At 41.8% G+C, this 24,463-nt stretch overlaps 1 protein-coding gene across 9 annotated transcripts in view; it reads right to left on the bottom strand.

Moving 5' to 3' along the window:
• REV1 (REV1 DNA directed polymerase) overlaps positions 1 to 23,350 on the bottom strand; it is a 97,841-nt gene extending 74,491 nt beyond the window's left edge. For 2 of the 9 annotated variants that reach the window (XM_072743006.1, XM_072743008.1), the window contains exon 1: positions 23,150 to 23,350. Coding sequence is in view for 1 of the 9 variants with exons in the window: in XM_072743013.1 (XP_072599114.1) it covers positions 23,150 to 23,174 (25 nt within the window). In the remaining 8 variants the exon portion in view is untranslated. Of the gene's footprint in view, positions 1 to 17,695; positions 18,684 to 23,149 lie in introns of those variants that run through there. The other 7 variants (XM_072743013.1, XM_072743012.1, XM_072743009.1 and 4 more) reach the window with 7 other exon arrangements.
• Between the last annotated feature and the right edge of the window lie 1,113 nt (positions 23,351 to 24,463).

Genomic DNA, 24,463 nt, shown 5'->3' with positions numbered 1-24,463 from the left:
CCCAGTGGCACAGCGGTTTAGCACTGCCTGCAGCCCAGGGTGGGATCCTGGAGACCCGGGATTGAGTCCCACGTCAGGCTTCCGGCATGGAGCCTGCTTCTCCCTCTGCCTCTCTCTCTCTCTCTCTCTCTCTCTCTGAATAAATAAATAAATCTTTAAAAAAAAAAACCTAACTGCAAATCCGGCATATGCTGAATATTAGGAGTAGCAATTTATCACTGTCACTCTTGTATGACATCAGTTGTGTAACTCTCTTCTGTCAAACAATAGATGCTAGATAGTTCAGCAGACAACTATAGATTACTTCTCATAGCATTCATAATTATAGCATCTAAGAAATAATTCAGATAATGTGTATAAGGGACATCACATTAAACTACCCATAGATCAAAGCTAATGGAATATTACTGTGTATAAAGCACCATATTATCATAGGCAATACTAAGATAAATAAAATTATAGACATTTTTGTTTGAGTTCAAATATTTTACATATTTATCTAAAAAGAAATGAGCACCAATTAAGGAAATACTAACTAGCTCTACAAATGAACTGAAGGGAAAGATTTTAGGCAAGAAGGGTAGGGAGGAAAAAGAAAAACTAACTCTGGATGCAAAGAAAACTACATAACCTACATCTATGATGCTGGCAAAGAGTAGTAACAGACCAATCTGGCATGCAGCAAAGCTACCTGACAACCTAAACTGTAAGGTCAATAAAAGAGAAACCCAGATGACAGGAAGCAAGTAATAAGTAGGCTTATCACACTTCTGTTCATATGTACACAGCATCAAAGATTATTCATACTTCACTTACTTCAGTTAGACACACACTCTTTTCCTTTCTCATACTCAAAACATTATAGAATAAAAATATGAAGAATATACTATATATATAAAAGTCATTAATCTTGCATATGATAGAAAGTCAATAAATTCTTGCTGAATAAAGAAAATGAATGCATATGAAAGAAATAAAGGAAGGTAGCAAGAGTAATGTCTCAGTACGGTGTACCCCAGTGTATCTGTATTTGAAACTGTACCTTGTATATTTAATCTTACCTATTTTTTAATTTCTCTATTTTCTTTTTCACATCCAATGTGGGGCTCAAACTCACAACCCCGGGCAGCCCCGGTGGCTCAGCGGTTTAGTGCCACCTTCTGCCCAGGGCATGATCCTGGAGTCCCGGGATCAAGTCCCATGTTAGGCTTCCTGCATGGAGCCTGCTTCTCCCTCTGCCTCTCTCTTTGCGTCTCTCATGAATAAATAAATAAAATCTTAAAACAAAACAAAACAAAACAAAAAAAACCCTCACAACCCCAAGATCAAGAAGGACATGTTCTCCTGGCTGAGCCAGCAGGGTGCTCCTATTTCTCTTATTTTAAAACACCTTTCCAAAGATTGACACATTCTGTGCTGTTTAATAAACAGAAATAAGATACACTTCCTCCTCCCAAAATGGTACACAGACAAGATTAGTCAATGATACATGCTTTTGATGCTATCAAGAACCACCCAACAGGTGGGATTAAGTATAAATCATTTAGGGGGTTCTGAAGACTACAGTGCTTCTTTTGTAGTGTGAAATCAGGAAACAGCTAACATAAAAACCTATTATTCTTACAAAGTGGTAAGTCAAGGTTTATGTTTCTGCAAACCAGTATGGAGCTTCAAAAAAGAGGCTCCCAAGCCATATTTAAGACAAGAGTTCTTCACTCTAGATGACTGGTTTACTTTTTCAAATTGGACTTACCATAGAAGGGAAAAGAGCAGTTAAGTCAGGATACCAAAGCTTGATAGTAATAATCCTCAAAAATAACAAAAAAAAAAAAAAAAAAAAAAATAACACACACAGTTCTCATCTTCTCTGTTCTAAGCAACCTCTGACTTACGTGTCCTCTTGACTAACTCTGCTAACCCTTTATCAACAAGCCATCCAATTATCAGACTTGTAAATAAAAATTGTCTTCTTGATAAAATTCTTGCAGACTGGATTCCCAGTCTAGTCCCACAGTGCTTGATGACCTTGAGGAAAGTGATAAATGTTTCTGAAACTGTAATAAACAACCTAGAATAACCTATGAACATCTTATGCAGCATCGACAGAAGTCAACTGCTAAGGTTTTAAAAAACTAGTTAAAAGGGATCCCTGGGTGGCGCAGCGGTTTGGCGCCTGCCTTTGGCCCAGGGCGCGATCCTGGAGACCCGGGATCAAATCCCATATCAGGCTCCCGATGCATGGAGCCTGCTTCTCCCTCCGCCTGTGTCTCTGCCTCTCTCTCTCTCTGTGACTATCATAAATAAATAAAAAAAAATTAAAAAAAAAAAAAAACTAGTTAAAAAACGGATAAAAAAATGACTCATATATGCAAAAGTACCTTTATCCCTAGCATTTAGGTTATACCTTCAATAAACATTAGCTGTTATTATACTAATCTACCCCACCAAGTCACAGAGTGAAAATCAAATGAGACCACACGTGTGGTAACCCTTTGAAGATTATAAAGCACACACAACATTATTTTAAATGCATTATCCATGGTGTACAACATAATGGAAAGAGCAATAGATTTACTGACACAAGATCTGGGCTTTAATCAGTTTTACCATTGCCTAGCTATATGACTTGGGATGAATCCAAGAGCACTGAGCTTCATATCTCTTCACCTACAAAGCAAAGTCTGACTGACTAGTGCTCAGTAGAATCCCTATGGAACCATGAACTCAATATATAGGATGAATGTAGCACAGAGGAAACAGAATTTGGGTAAAGAGCAAGCAGGTAAGAGTCCACTCTCTAAATCCACCTCAATTTTAACAACCTGCTCTGTAAAGTTTTAAATGATCAGAGGTCTGAATAAGAAAAAGCTCAAATGGGGGACACCTGGGTGGCTCAGCAGTTAAGCATCTGCCTTCGGCTCAGGGCATGATCCCGGAGTCCCAGGATTGAGTCCCATATCGGGCTCCCTGCATGGAGCCTGCTTCTCCCTCTGCCTATGTCTCTGCCCCTCTCTCTCTCTGTCTCTCGTATAAATAAATAAAATCTAAAAAAAAAAAAAAAAAAGAAGAAGAAGAAAAAAAGAAAAAGCTCAATGGAAAAAGACCAAAACCAAAATGAATAACTAAAAACTTTTGGCTGTGTTCTGTGTTCCCATATATGACAACAAAAGGTGCTGAAAATGGAATAGTTCCACCCCTTGAAAGACTCACCTATTAACCAGTCCTCAAGTAATGAAATTATTAAGACCAACAAAATGAGAAGCTGTCAGTGCAGTCATGCCCAGCCCCCAGTGTCAACAAAGAATAACAGCTAACCAGCTGAGCCCGAACAGGACAGCAGCTGTATTTATGAGCCCAGGGACCCTAAATTCCTTGCAATGCTAAAAACTGCCTGACTCTTCCATTCTCTTAACAGGGATATTCAAAACCCTATGAAGAGTCTTATGAAGGATCTGCTTATTAAAAAGTATATCAAAATTACTTATTCAGACTTTTCCCCTAACTTTATTTCATCTTTTGCTGGAGCACACAGTTATCAGTTCCCTCTGGACTTCCAATGTGCTGCTTCTTAAAAGCAGCTACTCAAATCCTACTAAAAAACAAAACAAAACCCACAAAACTTCTGTCTGCTTTATTATGATTAGTGGTGGCTTTTAATACCTACCCACAGAATGATGTTAATCACCAGGAGGAATAATTTTCATGCAAAAGTGGTATTCCATCTATTTCCTGAAGAATTATTAATATAGGGTTCTAAACAGTTTATACACCAGCAAAACTCCCACTACATATCCAGAAACTGCCCAAATACATATTCATTGATGTTAATCTGTTAGTTACAGATCTGTAATTCAAAAATATATAGGCTAGGGGTGCCTGGATGGTTCAGTCGGTTAAGTCTGCCTATGGCTCAGGTCATCATCTCAGGGTCCTGGAATTGAGCTCTGTATTGGGCTTCCCTGCTCAGTGGGGAGTCTGTTTCTCCCTCTTCCTCTGCCCCTCCTTCCTGATCATTCTCTCTCACTCAAATAAATTCTTTAAAATAAAATAAAACAAAACAAAATATACTTTCTTTGAATGGCTTTTATGCAGTTTTATTAGTCTAGTTGTGTACATGTATGGATTTATCTTATCTTCATTTAATCGTTAAGAAACAGCTGCAGAATGAATTGGAATATACAAATGAATATGCAATGGATGAATTAATGTGCATATATTACAGTAGTATACTAATTCATACATATGACACAAATACAAAGAAAGTAGCCTGTGGCCACCCAGATCATCACTAGGCATGTCTGAAGTAAAGTAAGTTTACTTTTGGCTCTCTACTATATTGATACTCAACATCTTTCTTTTCTTCTTCAAGGTCTCTTTCTTTACCTTAGCTTGTCAATTCTCTGCTAACAATTAAGGACCTAGTTATTTTTTTTTTAATTTTTATTTTTTAATTTTTATTTATTTATGATAGTCACACACAGAGAGAGAGGGAGAGAGGCAGAGACACAGGCAGAGGGAGAAGCAGGCTCCATGCACCGGGAGCCTGACGTGGGATTCGATCCCGGGTCTCCAGGATCGCGCCCTGGGCCAAAGGCAGGCGCCAAACCGCTGCGCCACCCAGGGATCCCAAGGACCTAGTTATTAATAACTGGTTTATGGTATGATACACCCCAGAGACATATGTATTTAAGAAGACTTCCCCATGACCATTCACTGGGGAAAAGCAGTCTTTTTGCCAAAGGAAATGGGAAAACTGGATATCCACATGCAACAGAATTAAGTTGCATCCTTATGATATACCACACAAAAAGTTACCTCAAAATGAATCAAAAACCTAAACAATAAAACTTCTAAAAGAAAATACAGGAGAAAAACTTCATGACATTAACTATGGCATAGGTAGGACATCAAAAGCACAGTCAACAAAAAGAAAAACAGATAAACTGGACTATATCAGAATTTAAAACTGTGCAGAAAAAGGACACAATCAACTGAAAAGGCAACCCACAAGAGAAAAGATTTTAGAATCATCAATCTGATAAGAAATTTAATATCCTGAATATATAAAGAACTCCTATAATTTAACAATAAAAACAAACTGGGGCACCTGGGCAGCTCAGTTGGTTGAGCATCCAAATCTTGATTTCAGCTCAGGTCATGATCTCAGGGTCATGAAGTCAAGCTCCATATCAGGTTCCAAGTTGGGCATGGAGCCTGGTTGATATTCTCTCCCCACCCCCACCCCCCGCTTACATGCTCTCTCTTAAAAAAAATACTGATTTTAAAATGAGCAAATGATTTCAATGGACATTTCTCTAAAAATATACAAATGGCCAAGCAACACATGAAAAAATGCTCAACATCACCAATCATTAGGTAAATGCAAATCAGAACCACAGTGTGAGATCACTTCCTATCTATTAGGATGGATACTATCAAAAACCAGAAGAGACCCCTGGATAGCTGAGTGGTGGGACATCTGGGTGCCTCAGTGGTTGAATGTCTGCCTTTGGCTTAGGGCATGATCCCAGAGTCCCAGGACCGAGTCCCATATGGAGCTCCCTGCATGGGGCCTGCTTCTCCCTCTGCCCATGTCTCTGCCTCTCTCTCTGTGTCTCTCATGAATAAATAAATACAATCTTAAAAAAAAAAAAAAAGCAGAAAATAAGTGTTGGCAAGGATGTGGAGAAATTGGAACCCTTGTACACTGTTGGTAAGAATGTAAAATGATGTAGCTGTTACAGAAAACAGTATGGTGGTTCCTCAAAAAATTAAAAATAGAATTACCCTAGGATCCAGCAATTACACTTCTGAGTATATACCCCAAACAACTGAAAGCACAGTCTCAAAGAGATATTTGTACACCCATGTTCACAGCAGTATTATTCACAATAGGCAAAAGGTAGAAGTGAGAAGATATTTGCAAATGAGGTATCTGATAAAGTGTTAGTATCCAAAATCTACAAAGAATGTTTCAAACTTAACACCCAGAAAACAAATAATCCAGTTAAAAAATGGGCAGAAAACATGAATAGACTTTTTTCCAAAGAAGACATACAGAAGACTAACAGACACATGAAAAGATGCTCAACATCACTCACCATCAAGGAAATACGAATCAAAACCACAATGAGATACCATCTCACACCTGTCAGAACAGCTAAAATTAACAACAGAGCAAACAACAGATGTTGGTGAGGATGAGGAGAAAAGGGAACTCACTTATACTGTTGGTGGGAGTGCAAGCTGGTACACCTACTCTGGAAAACAATATGTAGGTTCCTGAAAAAGTTAAAAATAGAACTACACTATGACCCAGCAACTGCACTACTGGATATTTAAACAAAAGAGAGAAAAAAATACAGATTTGAAGGGGCACATGCACCCTGATGTTTACAGCAACATTATCAACAATACCCAAACTAAAGATCCCAAATGTCCACTGAGTTATGAATGGATAAAGATACACACATACACACATACACACACACACACACACAGGAATACTTACTACCCAGCCATCAAAAAGAATGAAATCCTGCCATTTGCAACACTGTGGGGTAGAACTAGAGTATATTACGCTAAGTGGAATAAGTCAAAGACGAATACCGTATGATTTCACTCCTGGAATTTAAGAAACAAAACATGAACATATGGGAAGAAAAAAAGGAGAGACGTAAACCATGAGACTCTTAACTATAGAGAAAAAAACTGAAGGTTGACGGAGGGAGGTGGGTAAATGGGTGAGAAGTATTAAGGAGGGCACTTGTGATGAGCACTGGGTGTTGTATGTAAGTGATGAATCACTAAACTCTACCCCTGTAACCAATATTATTACACTATATGTTAAGTAACTAGAATTCAAATAAAAATTTGAAACCAAAAAAAAAAAAAAAAGCAACTTAAGTGTTCATTGATGGATAAATGGATAAAGAAAATGTGACATATACATACAATGGAATATAATTCAGCCTTAAAAAGGAAGAAAATTCTGACAAACACTGCAACATGGATGAACCTTGAAGACACTATGCCAGTCATAAAAAGAGAAACACTGCTATGATTCCATTTTTATGAGGTACCTAAAGTAGTCAGACAGAAAGTAAAACAAGAGTTGCCAGGGGCTTTGAGGGGAATGGGAATGGAGAGCTACAGTTTAATGGGTAGAGTTTTAGCTATTGAATGAAAAGCATTCTGGAGATGGATGGCAGTGACAGTTATATAACACAGTGTGAATGTACTAATGCCACTGAACAGTCCACCTAAAGATGGTTAAAAATGGGGTGCCTGGGTGGCTCAGTCGGTTAAGTGTCTGCCTCCGGCTCAGATCATGATCTTGGGGAACCTGGGATGGATCCCATCTCAGCAGGGAAATGCATCTCCCTCTCCCTCAGCCCCTTCCCCTTTACTTGTGCTCTACCTCAAATAAACCTTTAAAAAATTAAAAAAAAAAATTTTTTTTTTAGGATTTATTTGACAGAGGAAACTAGAGAGCACAAGTGAGGAGAACAGCAGAGGGCATGGGAGAAGCAGGCTCCCCGCTGAGCAGGGAGCCTGATGTGGGGCTCGATCGCAGCACCCTGGGATCTTGACCCGAGCCAAAGGCAGACACCCAATGACTGAGCCACCCGGGCGCCCCTAAAAAGATTTTTTTAATGGTTAAAATGGTAACTTTTACATGTGACTTTCCCTCAATTAAAAATTTAAAAATAAAATTTTAAAAAATAAGCAAAGGAAAAAAGGACTTCTGACACTAGAAACATTCCATAGGCAGCTGGGATCACAGAGACTGGCAAGCTACAGAGAAGAGGGTAACTGTAATGTTCATTTGGAGTACAACACTGGGAAAGAACCTATATAGCAATATGTAGGATTTTTTTTTTCTTGGAGAAGACAATGGGAAGTCATTTGCAGAACTAATTTATAAGGACCAAGTACTGCCCATAGAAGTGACTAAGTAAACAAAGTGCTAACACATAGTCACTAACATGATTGGACAATGACTGCTCCAACATGCTCTTATTTGTCCTTACATGGTAAAGGCTTTAAAATCAGATAAACAATTTTTTATATAATATTTAAATAGAAAAATACAGCTGTTCTGAGGTTTTAGGTTGATTCAACCATAGAAACCATCATGATCTATATAGTTCCCACACTGCTGAAATTACAAGGGCACAGAGATTCTTGAATTTCATAACCCAGAGAAGTAGACTCTTCTAGACATATCCACACACTAGTCAGGCTTTAACTTTGAAGACTCTCATCAATCTATTAAAAACAAAAATCAGACACCTAGGTGATGGACATTAGGCCCTTGTAGCTTTTTTTTTTTTTAAAGATTTTTATTTATTCATGAGAGACAGAGAGAGAGTATTTATTTATTCATGAGAGACAGAGAGAGAGAGAGAGAGGCAGAGAGACACAGGCAGAGGGAGAAGCAGGCTCCATGCAGGGAGCCTGATGTGGGACTTGATCCTGGGACTCCAGGATCACACCTTGGGCCAAAGGCAGGCACTTAAACCGCTGAGCCACCCAGGGATCCCCAGGCCCTTGTAACTATAACCAAGAAGCACAACAAGCAGCTCTAGACTTTACCATGTATTTGCTTTTAGAGATTCAAAACCAAACTGACAGTTTACATCCTAAGAATACTGTATGTATTTAAAATACCTTTGAGGGATCCCTGGGTGGCGCAGCGGTTTGGCGCCTGCCTTTGGCCCAGGGCGCGATCCTGGAGACCCGGGATCGAATCCCACGTCGGGCTCCCGGTGCATGGAGCCTGCTTCTCCCTCTGCCTATGTCTCTGCCTCTCTCTCTTTCTCTCTCTGTGACTATCATAGATAAATAAAAATTTAAAATAAAATAAAATAAAATAAAATAAAATAAAATAAAATAAAATACCTTTGAAAAATATATAAAATTTCTAGAGATTTCAACCAAGTATTCTTCCTAACAGGACTCGTAAAGTTTTTAACCTGGTTCCCTCACCTTCAGTATACTGAGACATTTTCCTATGACCAACTGTTTCTGCTGCAATGAAAGAATCCCTAAACTATAGGAGGTAACTTCTTGATCCACACCAAATACACACAGAAATCAGAGAACTTTAAACCACCAAATAAAAGTGGCTATAACATACACAGCACTGTCTAAACAAAAGCTGATAGACTTGGGTACATAAACCTTTCTAGAAGTGAGTCTGATCTTTCCATCTTTTCTTGAGAAATTTTCTATTATCCACCGAATTCATGATTTATCATACAAAGATACACTGCTTTGTCATATTGCCAGTATTTGGTCTTGATAGGGGTCCTTTTTTAAAGTTTGCTTCACTCTATTTATAAAAGAACTGCATGTTTACTGCAGAAAATGGAGAAAATACAGGAGAGAAAAAATGAAAGAGAAAATTACCATATATCCACCATCTTTTAAAAATTTCACCTTTTGGGACAGCTGGGTGGCTCAGTCAGTTGAACATCTGCCTTTGGCTCAGTTCATGATCTCAGAGTCTGCTTCTCCTTCTGCCCATCCCTCTACCGTAGGCTCACTTCTGCTCACTCACTCTCTTTCAAATAAATAAAATCTTTAAAAAAATTCACCTTTTGACTGACAGTTTATATTTCCTTCAAGTATGAAATTTTTAACATTTAAGTTCTTTAAATTTAAACATACTAGTAGTATTTTAAACTTCTCTAGTACTTACATTTTTTCAAAGAGGTCTTTACATTTACTATTTATGTTCACAAATATCTGTGGAGTATGTAAGCCAAATACTAGTTATTTTGTACCTGGCTGCCTGCTAGAGTAGAAAGACTAAAGGCTTTCAATAAGGCTGCATTGCTGGTTTGTGGTACAAAATCGCACTTAACTTGTAACAGTCCCCAGTCTTCAGTGGAAAAACTAACAATATTACCAACATAATAAACTTCTGAAAAGTAAGAATATTCGTCTTGAATTGAACCAGCCTTATACAATTTAAAACAGATGCTTTGAATCTAGCATCTGTGTGGGTCAGATACAGTAGTTCACAGACATGCATGGACAAAGGAAGAAAATAGGTCCTACAGATAAGGTTCCATCTAGACTCCAAATGTTAAGAAGTCCATACTCCTAAGAAGTTGAGATCCAAATACAGTATCAACTTTGTTAAATGGGTTCTCTGAACTTAAGCAAATCACACAGTCAAATTCAGTTCTTTCTGTGGATAGAGTTGAACCTGACAAAACCCAGGCTCTTTCAGTTTTTAAAATGTACATGATTCCATATATCTATTCACTTAAGAATAAAAAGCTTTTAGAATGAAAGCATATATACTATGCAATGCTGTCTATGCTTCTGGAAAACAAGATGTGCCTATCTGCAGAAGCAGCTATCTAGTAAAAAATTAACCTTACTCAAAAAGAGGACTAGCCATTGCCCTTGGTTTCTGGAAGGTGATCTCTAAGCCCCTGGAAGGTCCTGCTTCATAAATGTCTTTCTTTACCTAGGGACTATGAGCCACTGCAAACAGTCAAACAATGTGATTTATGGTAGAAGTTTTGGGTCATGCATCATCAATCTCCTGAAAGACTAGAGACTAAAGGTCAGGCACATAGGCAGCCAACCATAACTACATGACCAAACTCCAATAAAAACTCTGGACAATAAGGCTTGGGTAAGCTTCCCTGGTTGGCAATACTTTGTGTGTACTGTCACTCGCTGCCAGAAGTTAGTGCTGTCCCAGACTCCAGTGAAAGAGGACAAGTGGAAGTTCTACCTGTGTCTTATGTGCCTTTTCCCTTGGCTGGTTTTAATCTATGCCTTTCACTGAATAAATCATAATCATGAGCACAACAGCTTTCAAGAGTTCTGAGTCCTTCTAATGAATTATTGAACCTGGGCACCTGGGTGGCTCAGTGGTTGAGCATCTGCCTTTGGCTCAGGTTGTGATCCTGGGATCCTGGGATCAAGTCCCACATCGGGCTCCCTGCATGGAGCCTGCTTCTCCCTCTGCCTATGTCTCTGCCTCTCTGTCTCTCTCATGAATAAATAAATAATTTAAAATAAAAAAAAAAAAAAAAAAGAATTCTTGAACCTGAGTACCTGAGTGAGGGTGGTCTTGAGGATCCCCAAACTTGCACTTGATACCAGATACGAGAGTGGTCTTGGTACTCTCAAACTCTGGAGTGGGAGAATGACAACTGTCCTCCAGTATTCATTCTCCTTTTCTTTCTTTTAGTAATAAAACATTTCTCCCCCTCCCTACCCCCAGTGGGAAGCAGAGTTACCAACTAGAGACTACACTTCCTAAGCTCCTTTAAAATCAGGAGCAACCATGTGACTAAGTTCTGGATAGTGAGATACCAACAGAATAATACTGTTAAAAAAAAAAATCTGTGCCATCTTCTTAAAGGAAGGGATTTATTTCTCTTTCTGGTATGTAGCTATGAGGTAACTTGGCTTCAACCTGAAAATTAGAACAATACCACAGGGGATGGCTAAGCAAACAGAAGGAACCCAAGACCATGAATAACCTTAAAAATAAAATGCAGTCCCTCATCCACTGTGGACTGCCTACCTACTACTACACGAAAAAGAAAAATTTCATTATTGTTTGCATCACTGTGTTTGTAAGTTTTTGTTATAGCAGGTTACCTTGTACTCTCATGAATAGAAGTACATTTCAGCATTTTAATATTTTGTCAGTATTTAATATAATATAGTGACATTAATACAATGTCAGTATTTAAATAAACTACAGAGAAAAATGAGATGTGTAAGAAAAATATTTGGATATATTACAAATGAAAACATATAACAAATATTTGTAATGTCCCAGTCTGAGGCTGATCTTATTAAAAGAAGTTTTTATCCCAAATGACTCAATACAACAAAAATTTTTCTCTCATCTTCTTTGTTGTAACAACAAAAATAAAAAATAGGATTGATTTCATAAAATCAGTCATCTGAATACAAGTTGAAAGAGGCATTCTAAAAGAATTACTAAAATTTTCTTCTGTGTAATTACAGACTTCCATAGAAGGGAAAAAAAAAATGAAGACCACTATTTTAATAAAGTACAAAGAACTGCCTTCTCTGATTCTCCAGGGTACAGCAAAATCAACTAATTTCTAAACACCTTCCCTCAATTTTCCTGACTTTCTGAAAAAACTCCAAACCATGAGGCCCAATTGCTTATTAAACATCTCTACAAGGGGCACCTGGGTGGCTCAGTCAGTTAAGCATCTGCCTTCAGCTCATGTCATGATGCCAGAGTCCTAGGATTAAGCCCCACACCTGACTCCTTGCTCAGCAGGGACTCCGGTTTCTCCCTCTCCCAATGCCTGCTGCTTCCCCCCCCCCTCCCCCGCCCCGTGCTTGCTCTGTGTGTCAAATAAGTACATTTAAAAAAAAAAAATCTCCACCAGGATGTCCCACATGCATCTCAAAGGAAGCATGGCCAAAAGCAGGCTCAAGCTACAAAGTAAAGAAAACAAAGGTATGTTCTTCTGCAGAAGACATGATTAAAAAATGAGTCTAAAAGAAGGAATAAAAAGCCAGTGATCTTCATTAAGAAGTGGTATAGGGACGCCAGGGCGGCTCACTGGTTGAGCATCTGCCTTTGGCTCAGGGCTTTATCCCAGATTCCTGGGATTGAGTCCCACGTCAGGCTCCTTGCATGGAGCCTGCTTCTCCCTCTGCCTGTGTCTCTGCCTCTTTCTGTGTCTCTTGTGAATAAATAAATAAAATCTTAAAAAAAAAAAAAAAGTGGTATATTCTCACAGGGAAGCCAAATAATTATCCATAGGAAAGTTCAAGGTTGCAGTAAATCAAGGATTCCAAAGGCCACAGACGTTTAGTAACAAGGACAGAGCATATCTGGAGAATAAAGGAGATAATATCAAAGAGGAGAGGACTGCATCTTCAGTAGTTCTCATACTTGAGCATGCACCACAATATTCTGGAAGCGCGGTTAACAAAGATTGCTGAGCCCCAACTCCAAAATTTCTCATTCAGTAGGTCTGGAGTGGAACCAGGAATCTCCATTTCTGAAAAGTAAATGCTGATGTGGCAGGTCTGGGGTACACAATGAGAGAACCACTGATTTTGCCTGCAGTGTATCTAGAGTGGTAACTGCAAACAGAGACAAGTAAAGGAGGAGTTCAGAGGAGATCAAGTATACATCAAATAGAAAGAAGGCTGCAATAATGTACACCAAAGAGAAAGAATTTCAAAATAACAGGAGTAAATGCAACTCACCAGATCAAAATGCTGATTAGATTATAGGTAAGATCTCTCCCATCCAGTGCCTTGCACTCCCTCTCCCCAAATTCCAGGTCTGATCTAACCGTTTACTCCATATTCACAGAACATTTACTATAATTTATTTTCAAGGTGAGTGAAGTAAGTATAAACCAAAATCCAACGTTATCTATTAGAGCAAAATGATCTGTGTGAAACTACACTACAGAAGTCTACACCAAAGGCAGTGACAAGAAGGAATAAACAAACACACAGAGAAAACAGCAACAAATTTCATGTTGGAGAAGCCATCCAAGAGGACTTCACTCAAGAGGCAGATATGCGCCAAGAACAAGGAGTAGGATTTTAATGGGCACAAGAGGGTGAGGCGGGATTTCAGGAAGAAGGATATTCATGACCAAAAGCAAGAAAGAAAAAAGAAATTCAAGGCAAATTCTGGATTGACACATGGACAGAGGTAGTGATAACTTGTAAGGTAGTTGAGGAAATAAAACACAAGGCTCTGAAAGTCATACTAAGGAGTTTGAACCTTTGTAAAAGTTAGGAAAGGAAGAATAAATTTGTGTATGTAAATGCTGAGGGTGGGGGTGGCTTGCACATGGACCAGAAGTTCTGTCTCCTGAGCCTAATCTACAAACCTGTCTATAAACCCGTCTTAGCAGAGGTCCTCATCCTATGTCTTCTATCCCTAAATAAATAAATTAGAACTCCTAACTCAGAAGTTTGTATAATGACATACAACTAAAAACAAATTCCTCTGAATAACTGAAATTCAAAAATATGGTCAAACTCACTATTTCGTAGATACGCTATCATTCCAACTGCTACAAATCTCTTTTCTTGCAAGTCCTTATACTAAATGTACCTACGACTGAAAATGAAGTAGGATGTTTAAGAAATTGCCTTTGTTTTAACTTTCTAGCCTCTTTTCCCTTTGTTTTTTGCCAAGAACTCCCTATCACGTATTCAAAACACCAACAAAAGAACTAATTTTTAAGATGATATGACATTCCAATAGGATACTGCATTCCTCAAAAAACATTAGGGGTCTTACTCAATGAAACAGTTTGTTTAGCTAATAGATTATTTCTGAGAAGCATTCAGTGAGTTCCAACAGAATGTAATACAACCTTTAAACATAACAATCAGAAATAAGATTTCCTATTGGGCATAAACAATACGCAAAAAAACATTATCAACCTTCAATACTGTAAACCTCAACAGCTACTAACTTAAGAGCTCAAATTCAAAATGGCAATTAAGTTACTAAAAACACTTTACAACACTAACAACCAATCAATAAATTATCAACACCTCTACCTCACTAACAAAATCTCACCTCATATTTAGATTTATTCTCACTTAACACTACTAACTTAAGTCTAAAATTACAAATTCAAAAATGCCAAAAACGAAACTTTCACAGCCAACATTACTGAGCTTTTGAAACACTAAAAAGTATGTAGTTTATAAACTCACCTACAACACAATTTATGTAAGTATATAACTCAAATGAACATGGACCCAGGTTTTAAACACAATTTTAGCAATAAAAGAAAATGTTACAATTTTCACGAGAAAGCAATCTTTCTACCTACATAAATATATTCAAATGCAACCTTTTATAATTTTCAGTAATGGAGATCACTGGGCTACTACTACAGAAATATGTTCTAGTTTCAACTGTCACAAATTGGGCAAATGTCTGTTCACACTTCTTCAGCTATTATTGTACAATATAAAATTTGGCTGGCCTTTGTCCCTGATTCCTGGGATGGTGACTCTAAATCTTTGGAATTTCACAACTGATAGAAGTGTCTTTCTTATCCTTGGTGGGCCCGTAAGATATCTTTTTATATTAACATACAACTCTTAGTGGGCTCTTTGTTTCAAGATGGGGCTAGCCACACTTGAAAGGCCATCAAGCAAAGGGCACCTGGATGGCTCAAAAACAAACTCTTGGTTTTGGCTCATATCATGAGATCATGATATTGCAGTTGTGTGATCAAGCCCGGAGTGTGGCTCTGTGCTCAGCGCAGAGTTGGCTTCAGATACGCTCTCCCTCGCTCTCAAGTGAATAAATAAAAAATCTTAAGAATGAAAGAAAAAAAAGACCAGTCAAGTGATTGGAGGGCTGAGCCTTTGAGCCACATGGTATCAACCTGACCTCCTGGAAGAGGAAAAGGCTGGAGACTGATTCACCACATGGCCAATTATTCAATTAATCACGCCTACGTAATAAAACTCCAATAAAAACTCTGGACACCAAGGCTTAGGTGAGTTTCCCTGGTTGATAATCACTTTTCAATGTAGCAGGAGGATAACACATCCTGATGACATGGAAGCTTCATATTTGGGACCTTTCTGGACCTCCTTCTAGGGATCTCTTCCTTCTAGGATCAAATCATTGCCCTGATTTGTATCATTTATAATAAAAATATTTCAAGTACAGTTCATGCAAGCACTTTCCTGAGTTCCGAGCCACTCTAGCAAATTATCAAATCTGAAGGAGTAGTGAGAACTTCCAAATTTGTAGCAAGTTGGTCACAAGTACAGGTGGCCTGGAAACCCTTGAGCTTAGAGTGGGTAATCTAATGTCTGCCCTAACCATGGGTAGTTAATGCCAGAATCACATGGCAGCTGTACAACAGGATACACAGTTTCATCTCTCTCCTATATGGACTGAATGAGAAAAAGCCAAGGGAAAGCACTTTTTAAGGCATAAACCATTACAAAGAGTAAAGGACTTTTTTGGTTATGCTCTCAAAAATATTAAGGAAGAGGGACACCTGGGTAGCTAAGCCTTCAGCTCAGGTCTTGATCCCAAGGTCCCAGGATCGAGTCCCACACTGGACTCCCCACAGGGAGCCTGCTTCTCCCTCTGCCTGTGTCTCTGCCTCTCTGCGTGTCTGTCATGAATAAATAAAATAAAATCTTTTTAAAAATTAAAAAATAAATATTAAGGAAGAAACTTAAAATATTTTTTAAATTCAGGATTGTCCGATTCAATTTTTTGGAAAAATGCTTAAATAGAACTTATTTTAAGATAAAATTCAGAAGTCTGATGAAAAACATTTAAAAGGGAAAGGAATCTAAATAATAATTAAGACGAATGCCTAAATGATAAAAATATATCAAGTTCATTCTTAGTAATTTCAAGTGTAGAAATGATGCAATTTAGAAAATATAGATTCAGCTATTTTCTGACTAAATCTTCAAAAAGTTCATTTTAGCCTTGGTTATAATCAGGAATGACTGAAGCCACTAAGAAACATTTTGGTTACTCAAGACACTGGATTCAGGGATCCCTGGGTGGCGCAGCGGTTTGGCGCCTGCCTTTGGCCCAGGGCGCGATCCTGGAGACCCCGGATCGAATCCCACGTCGGGCTCCCAGTGCATGGAGCCTGCTTCTCCCTCTGCCTATGTCTCTGCCTCTCTCTCTCTGTGACTATCATAAATAAATTAAAAAAAAAAAAAAAAAAGACACTGGATTCAAATAATCATTCACATGACAATCAACTTTCCCCCACCCTACCTAATCTTTAATTCAACCATAAAGCCACAACACCAGAATGGACTTTTAAAAAGTTACTCAAGGGGATCTCTGGGTGGTTCAGTGGTTTGGCGCCTGCCTTTGGCCCAGGGCCTGATCCTGGAGACCCTGGATCAAGTCCCACATGGGGCTCCCTGCATGGAGCCTGCTTCTCCCTCTGCCTGTGTCTCTGCCTCTCTCTGTCTTTCATGAATAAATAAATAAAATTTTTTTAAAAATAAAATTAAAATTAAAAAGTTACTCAAGCTAGGGGTGCCTGGGCGGCTCAGTCAAGTGTTTGCCATGGGCTAAGGGTCATGATCCTGGGGTCTTGGGATCAAGCCCGTTCCCCCACCTCAGCGGGGAGTCTGCTTCCTCCTCTGGTTCTTCCCCTCCTCCTGCTCAGTGCCCTAAAACACAGACACTCACTCTTGGTCTCTCAAAATAAGGAAATAAAATATTTTTTAGAAGTTACTCTAACTAGGAGCATCTGTGTAGCTCAGTTAAGCACAGGACTCTTGGTTTCAGCTCACATCATGATCTCAGGGGCCTGAGATAGAGTCCACTTGGGGAATCTGCGCTTAGCTAGACGTCTGCTGAAGTTCCTCTCTGCCCCTTCCCCTGCTTGTGTGTATGCAAGCTTTCTCTCTCTTAAAACAAACAAACTTAAAAAAATTACTCAAACTATCCTGTGTGCATAGGCAGCTACCTGACTACATGAGAAAACATATTTTGACTGAATAATATCCTCCTTATTAAAAACAAAGATGATAAAGATCTACTTCATAATCATTAGCTTTTACTAAGTGTTTACTTGCCATCTGATATTTTAGCCTTAAGCAAATTGAAAAATATCCATGTTTTCTTAAATCACATCTATTATATGCAAAACTTTTTCAAACTATTTATAAAGCTGACCTTCCACGACACAGATGCTTTGACTTGTTTCAGTAACTCTGTAATGAAAAAGAAAATTATTTTGACTATCAAAACATTCTTCACTTATAATAAAATATATAGGTATTTAAGTATGGGTTAATTTCAAAAACAAACTTAGCCACAAACAATGAAACTACTTGTAGTTAGAGCAACACCACACACAAACTAACATGATAAAACATATTAACAAGTTTCCAAAGAGAAACTTTGTTTTAAATGTGCTTCAGAAAAAAAAAAAAAAAAAGTGCTTCAGAGCAAACTGGTTATGACCCTGGGTTACAGAATGAGGTAGGAATAGATTGATATCCTAGCTCCTTTCTTACCTGTGTGTCTGGCTCCAAGGAACGTTATCTGTTTCTTTGTAACTGTGCCTACCTTAGAGTGGTTATGGATATTAAATGAGACACTGGCTTAGCAAAGGGCCTGACACAATGTTAAGTAATTTAGCAATTATTAAATTTTCGAACAAATGTTACACAGAGAAGCAACATTTTGATTTTTTCCATAAGTTTAGGGCCCACAGATAGGATCCTAATGGTTAAAGTTCAGACTAAGAAATAAAACATGTTCCTATAAAGAGGCGCTTTACTAAAGACATGTGGCCTAAGTAGAAATAACTGGAAGCAAGCAAGTGCGGTTACTACAGGGAGACTTAGTTTCTAAGAATTCAAGTTGCATTAGCTCAAAGTATCAATTGTTACATCTAGTGTCTGTCCCATTAATTCTTTCTTCTCAATTTCTATAAAAACATTAAGGAAAAAACTAAATCACATTATGAAAAGATGAAGAGAAAAGGGGAAAAAAAAAAAAAGATGCGATGTCAGAGCACCTGGATGGCACAATTGGTTGAGGTGCCCCTTTTTTGGTTTTGGCTTCAGTCAAAACCTCAGGGTTGTGATCTCAGAATCATGAGATTGAGCCCATGTCAGTCTGCTTGGGATTCTCTCTCTCCCTCTCCCCCAGTCGCACACACTTGCTTTCTCTCAAAATAAATCTTAAATATATATATATGTATATATATATGTATATATATATGTGTGTGTGTATATATATGTATATATATATATAAAAAGTATAGTTGGATCACTATAAGCTCTAATTAAGAACCAAATGCAATTTTGGGGGGAAAACCCATAAAGAAAAATAACAAACTGAACACACAAGATGATAAAACACTTCCCCTTTCCCAAATACTCTGGGACTCATCCTTCAACCGGATCTTCAAGGGTTTTCCATCTTCAGCCTCCAGCAAGTCCTTTCATCGCCACAGTCCTATCTCCAGCAGAACTTCAAAGGGAAATATGTAAAAGCTACTCTGGTGGGCAGCTGCTAAAATAATCTCTCCTAGCATCTTCCACAGATCTGAGAATGAAAAAACTGAGTTCCACATTAAGACCAATACTAGTTGCCATCCTCAACAGTTAATTTTTTTTTTTTTAAGATTTATTTATTTATTCATGAGAGACACACAGAGAGGCAGAGACAGCCAGAGGGAGGAGCAGGCTCCTCGCAGGGAGCCCGATGTGGGACTCAATCCCAGATCCTGGGATCACGCCCTGAGCCAAAGGCAGGCGTTCAACCGCTGAGCCACCCAGGCATCCCAACAGTTTATTTTTTAATCCATTCTAGGCATCCACAAATGTTTTTAAATAGGTCCATACAAATGACTTTGGTGGCCAAAAATAACACCAAAATACAAATTTCAATGATTATGCCTTTGTCTCCTGCAGAAACACAAAATCGTAAGTGATTCCAAGCTAATTTCAAATACTGTTTCTAAAAACTACAAAATAACCCTGTTCTAAGCACCAAACGTATATTAACTCAATTATTACTCACCACAATCCTAAAAGGTACATATGGTCCCCATCTCACAGAGAAGCAAACCGAAGCACCAAAAGATATTAACTTGCCCAAGACTACAGAATGAGTAAATAGTAGGAGATAGGATGCTGACCCAGCCTGTCTGATTCCATAACAGAGTTTAAGCATACCATTCTTTCATGTAACAAGCTTTGCTGAGCACCTACTGTGTGCCAGGAAGAATTCTGAGCTTTGGGGACACAATGGTGAGAACAAGTCAGACAAGGCCCCCGCCCTCTAGTGGGAAAGAGGCCTTGGAGCAAACAAGTCTATGGGGAAAACTGGTAAATAAGTAAACAGTGTATCTTCACCTAGCAATAAGTGCTATGAACAAAAATAAAAATGAAAGCATCAAAAGTGGCAGACGAAAGGGATCAGGGAAGGCCTGAGGTGATGACATCTGACCAGAAAACAGAAGATATAAAGGCAAGATAACCACGAGGAGGAAGGGGTAGCTCAACTAAGAGAACAGCCAAGTTTTACACCCCTAATGTAGGAACAGCTTGGTTAGTTCAAAAAATGGCAAAAGGATCAGGGGGCTGGGGCAGGGTGATTAAAAGTCACACAGTAAGAGGTCCACTTAGGATTGGTAGCTGCCAAATCACGTAATGTCCCGAGAGGCTGCAGCAAAGAGTTCTGATTCAATACTTAGGGTACAGGAAGCTTTCAGAGGCTTTTGAGCACAAGAATGACAGTATGATTTATATCTCTAAAAAAATAGCTGTGGGGGAGCCTGGGTGGCTCCGTCAGTTAAGCAGCTGCTTTGGGCTCAGGTTAGGACTTCAGGGTCCTAGGACCCAGCCCTCCCTTTTTCCTTTTCGTGCTCAGCGGGAAGTCTGCGTGTCCCTCTCCTTCTCTCTGCCCCCTAGCGTGCTCATCCTTGAGGGCACACGTGAGTGCTGTCAAATAAAATCAAAAAATAAAAAACAAATAAATAAAAAGATCACTCTTTTATGTGGGGATCAGTCAGGAAGAAAAGCAAGAGAAACGGGGATATCAGGGAAGCACTGTTACAACAGCCTAAGGAAGAAGTACTGGAACTCAGACTAGGATTCATGGTTTTTAAGCAGATGAAACACTAAAAGAAGACCATGGACTCAATTGTTTCTAAAATAGAGTTTTTAAAACATGCTTCCTCCCGTCATCTTCATCCCCTCTTCCTGACTTGACTTGGAAAAAATCAGATTCTTTTTTAATATCCAAGTTAATGGTTCAGTTGGTGCTTATATATAGGGGGGGAAAGATTAGAACATATTTTCTTCAGGAGGGACTTGGGCGGCTCAGTTAAGTGTCCCACTCTTAATTTCAGCTCAGGTCACGATCTCAGGGTAGTGAGATCAAACCCTGAGTGGAGCCTGCTTAATATTCTCTCTCTCCCTCTCCCTCTGCTACCCTATCCAGCCCTGCTCACTCTCTCTCTAAAAAAACAAAACAAAAAACAAAAACCAACCAAACTTCCTTCATTTATGTGTTCTGTTCAATATTCTATAATGTATAACATGCCACATACATGCCTACATTCTTGAGAAGCAGATAGAGCTTACTACTGTTTAGCTTAGAGCTCACTCATTTACCTGGAGACAAGAAGTACCTAGCACCTCTTCTAATCAACTCTCTTCTCATGTTTTGTTTCCAGCATATCCTGGCTCATTCTAAATTGTGAATTCAAATTAAAAAAAAAAAAGTATACCAAAGGGAATATGTATTTATCGAGCATCACTGTGTACCAAGTACTCATTAGATGCCTTACATTTTTTAAAGACTCGTTTAATCCTTAGCTACTCAAGGTAGAAAATAATGTCTTCATACTACACCTAAGGAAAAAAATCAAATATTAATAACCTAAATTGTCCAAGGTCACACAGCCAATAAACCAGAATTTAAGTCTACATCTATCTCTAAAGTGATCTTTCCACTACAGCAACTGTCAAAAAGCTATCAAATATATGAAGTATTCCCAACTTATTAATGACGAACATGTTGCTCGTGAGGACGGGGTTTCTTTTTCTTCTGCAAAACGGAGTTTGCATGGAGTGATCCTACCAACTCAAACACATTAATTTGGAAAAATTATTTTCCACTTGGGGTATCATACGCATTAATCCTAAAAGAGTGATTCCTGTCTTTTTAGGAAAAAAAAAAAAGTCTTAACCATATTGTTTACTATAAAATGAAAGTTCTATGACAAAAGACGAGTTTGGAATGGATGGAGAGAAAAAGAGGACACCGACAAAAGGATAATCATCATGACACACGTAGAATCTGAGTGGCAAATAAATAAGAACTGAGTGGAGGTCCTCCTAGGGACTTGGGGTCCTTGCGAGGTGAACCTCCAAGAGTCCAGCATAGGAAACCTAAGGGGGGAACCGCTGCTAGCAGCACCTGCACCGGCTAAGACAAGGCTCGTGGGGAAGCAGAGATGGGAAATCTGGAGAGCAGGTGGGCCGGACCGCCGCAGGATGGGCCTCTGCGTACTCCCAGCAAGAACCAGCGTTACGGTGTGCCCAATCCTAAAGAAGAAACGGCCAATCCCCCAAGACTGGAGTGGGGAGGCCAGAGAGACCAGACACACAGAATTAAGAACCGTTACATAAAAGTCCTTAAAAGTTAGTTACGGGTCCTTTTACAGGAGGTGCCCTCTAAACGATACCATCTCCACTCTGTACATGCCCTGCGAAGGTGCAACCGACAGAAATCATAAACTTACACCATCTGTAATTATTTTATTTTAAACAAGGGGCGGGGGGGGGGGGCTCAACTTAGGTGTGATATATTCAGGTATTCTATTTCCTCACAGACCGGGTTTGGGTGAAGAGCAGCGAAACATGCAGGGAAAGGCCCGCTTCGGTCCACGCAGGGCTCGCTCGGTCATCTTAATGCCGAGGGGAAGTGCGGAAAGGGCACCTGTAAGGACAGCGGGGGAAGGCTGCCCTGCTCGCTAAGGGAACAGGGAAAACTAAGTGAATCGAAACCGCCGTCGGAGAGTGCAACACCGAGGTCGGGACCCCCGGGGGGGGGAGGGGGGGCGGGGAGGCTCGGGCTGCGGGAGGCGGGAGGCGGGAGGCGGGAGGCGGGCGGGGGACCCCGGCGACGCTCGACGAACCCGCGGCCGAACGCGCGCACGAATGAATGGCGCGGCGCTCAATGGCCGGCCCAGGCGCCGCCGCAGGGGAAGGAGTTTGCGGCGCGCTGCGAGCGGGGCCGGGGGTGGCGTCCGCCGGCGGGGCCCCGGGAGCACCGGGGAAGGGCCGCCGGCAGCTCTCGGGCGCGGCGCGGCCGCGGGCGGGCGGCGGGCGGCGGGGTCGGCGGCGCCCGGCCGGCCGCGCCATGGCGGAGGGGGAAGGGGAGGTCACGCGTTACATAACCCGGCGGCTGCCGCGCTCGGGGACGCCGCGGGCCGCCCAGGCCGCGGGAGGACGGCCTGCGGCGCCCGGGCCGGCGCGCCCTCCCCAGCCCCGCCTCGGGCCGTCCGCGCTCGGGCCGCCGCCGGGCGGGTCTGCGGCGCCTCCGGGCGACGCGTGTCCGGTCCCACCCCTCCCCCACCCCGCCGCCGGCCCGGGGGTCGCTCACCTTCCGCGTTGCCCCGGGCCACCATGCCCGGGCACGGCCGCCCGTTGGGCCTCGCGGGCTCCGGCGCCGCTGCGGCCGCCGCACCGCGCCCCCGCCGGGGGCCGAGAAGAGGGTCGCGGGAAGGAGTCACCCAGCCGCGCCGCGGCCCACGCTCGCCCCACGCTCACGGCGGCCGGCCCTGCGCGCGCTCCGCCGCGGCTCCCGCCCCTCCCTCCCTCGGGCGGGCGCGCGCGCCGCAGCTCCGCCCCGCCCCTCCCCCTCCGCGCCCGCGCGCCCCTGGCTCCGCCCCCTGCCCCCGCCCCCCCCGCCACTCCCCCCGTGCGCGCCGGCCGGCCCGAGGCGCGCGGCTGGCGGCCGGCTGTCCCCGCCTCGGCTCGCGCTCACCCCGCGCCGCGCCCCGGGCCGCCCTGCCCCGCGGCCGCCGCGCCTCGGAGCTGCGCGGCGGCCGGCCCCGCCCCCGCCGCCCTCCCGCCGCCGCCCGCTGGGGGCAGCGCCTCCGCGGCACGTGACCGTCTCGCTCGCGGAGGCGGAGAGGAGCGCGGCGCGCAGGGCGGCCCTGCCACGGCGCAGCCTGCTGGCCTCCCGCTCGGGCCGCCGCGCCTGGGTCGCCGCGGGCCGCCGAGGGGGCGCTGCCTGCGCTTCCGAGGGTCGCCCCCGCCCCCGCCCCCGCCCCCGCCCCCGCCGCGCGAGGCACTCCCCAGCCCGGGAGGAGACCGACCATGCTTTGCCTGAAACCCTCGTAGTGTCTCAAGACAACCTGCAACCCGGTGCCCCCTCCGCTAGCGACCGATTCACAGTGACATCTAGCGGAGGAGGGGACGCACGCGAGCCGACACGGCTGTGTCAGGGAGCGAGCGAGCACCACGGCCCACGTAGTTAGCGGGAGCGAACACTGCGCCACGGAGTTGAGCGGTTGTCGCCGGCTCCCGCGGGGACGCCAGCGCTGTTGGCTGCGCTGTGAGTGTCCGCCCGGGACTGCGCCTGGATGTTTGCGGACCGACGGCGGGTGGCCCAGCCCACGTGCAGCGCGGGGGGAACACTCGAAAGCAATTTTCGACTATCGTTTAAAAAAAAAAAAAAATCGTATCCTGTGTATGCTTAAATACAATTTTAATTGAAGGCCTTCCGGCAAAAGACAATTGTTCCATAAGGACCAATTCCCCCCTTTTTGGCAGTGTCGCTTTGCCAAGAGATCCCACGTTACTATTAGTCTTTATTGTTGTAATGAGCAAAATGAAGCGACCCTCGGTGCAAAGCCCCAACACTTTCTTTCCCTTAGTCCCTTACCTAAGATACTTGAAGAGTTTGAACGTA

Source organism: Vulpes vulpes, chromosome 16 (genome assembly GCF_048418805.1).
Source record: "Vulpes vulpes isolate BD-2025 chromosome 16, VulVul3, whole genome shotgun sequence".
NCBI classification, from domain to species: Eukaryota; Metazoa; Chordata; class Mammalia; order Carnivora; family Canidae; genus Vulpes; species Vulpes vulpes.
The sequence above is the reverse complement of the archived record's forward strand: the minus strand, read 5'-3'. Positions and strand labels throughout refer to the sequence as shown.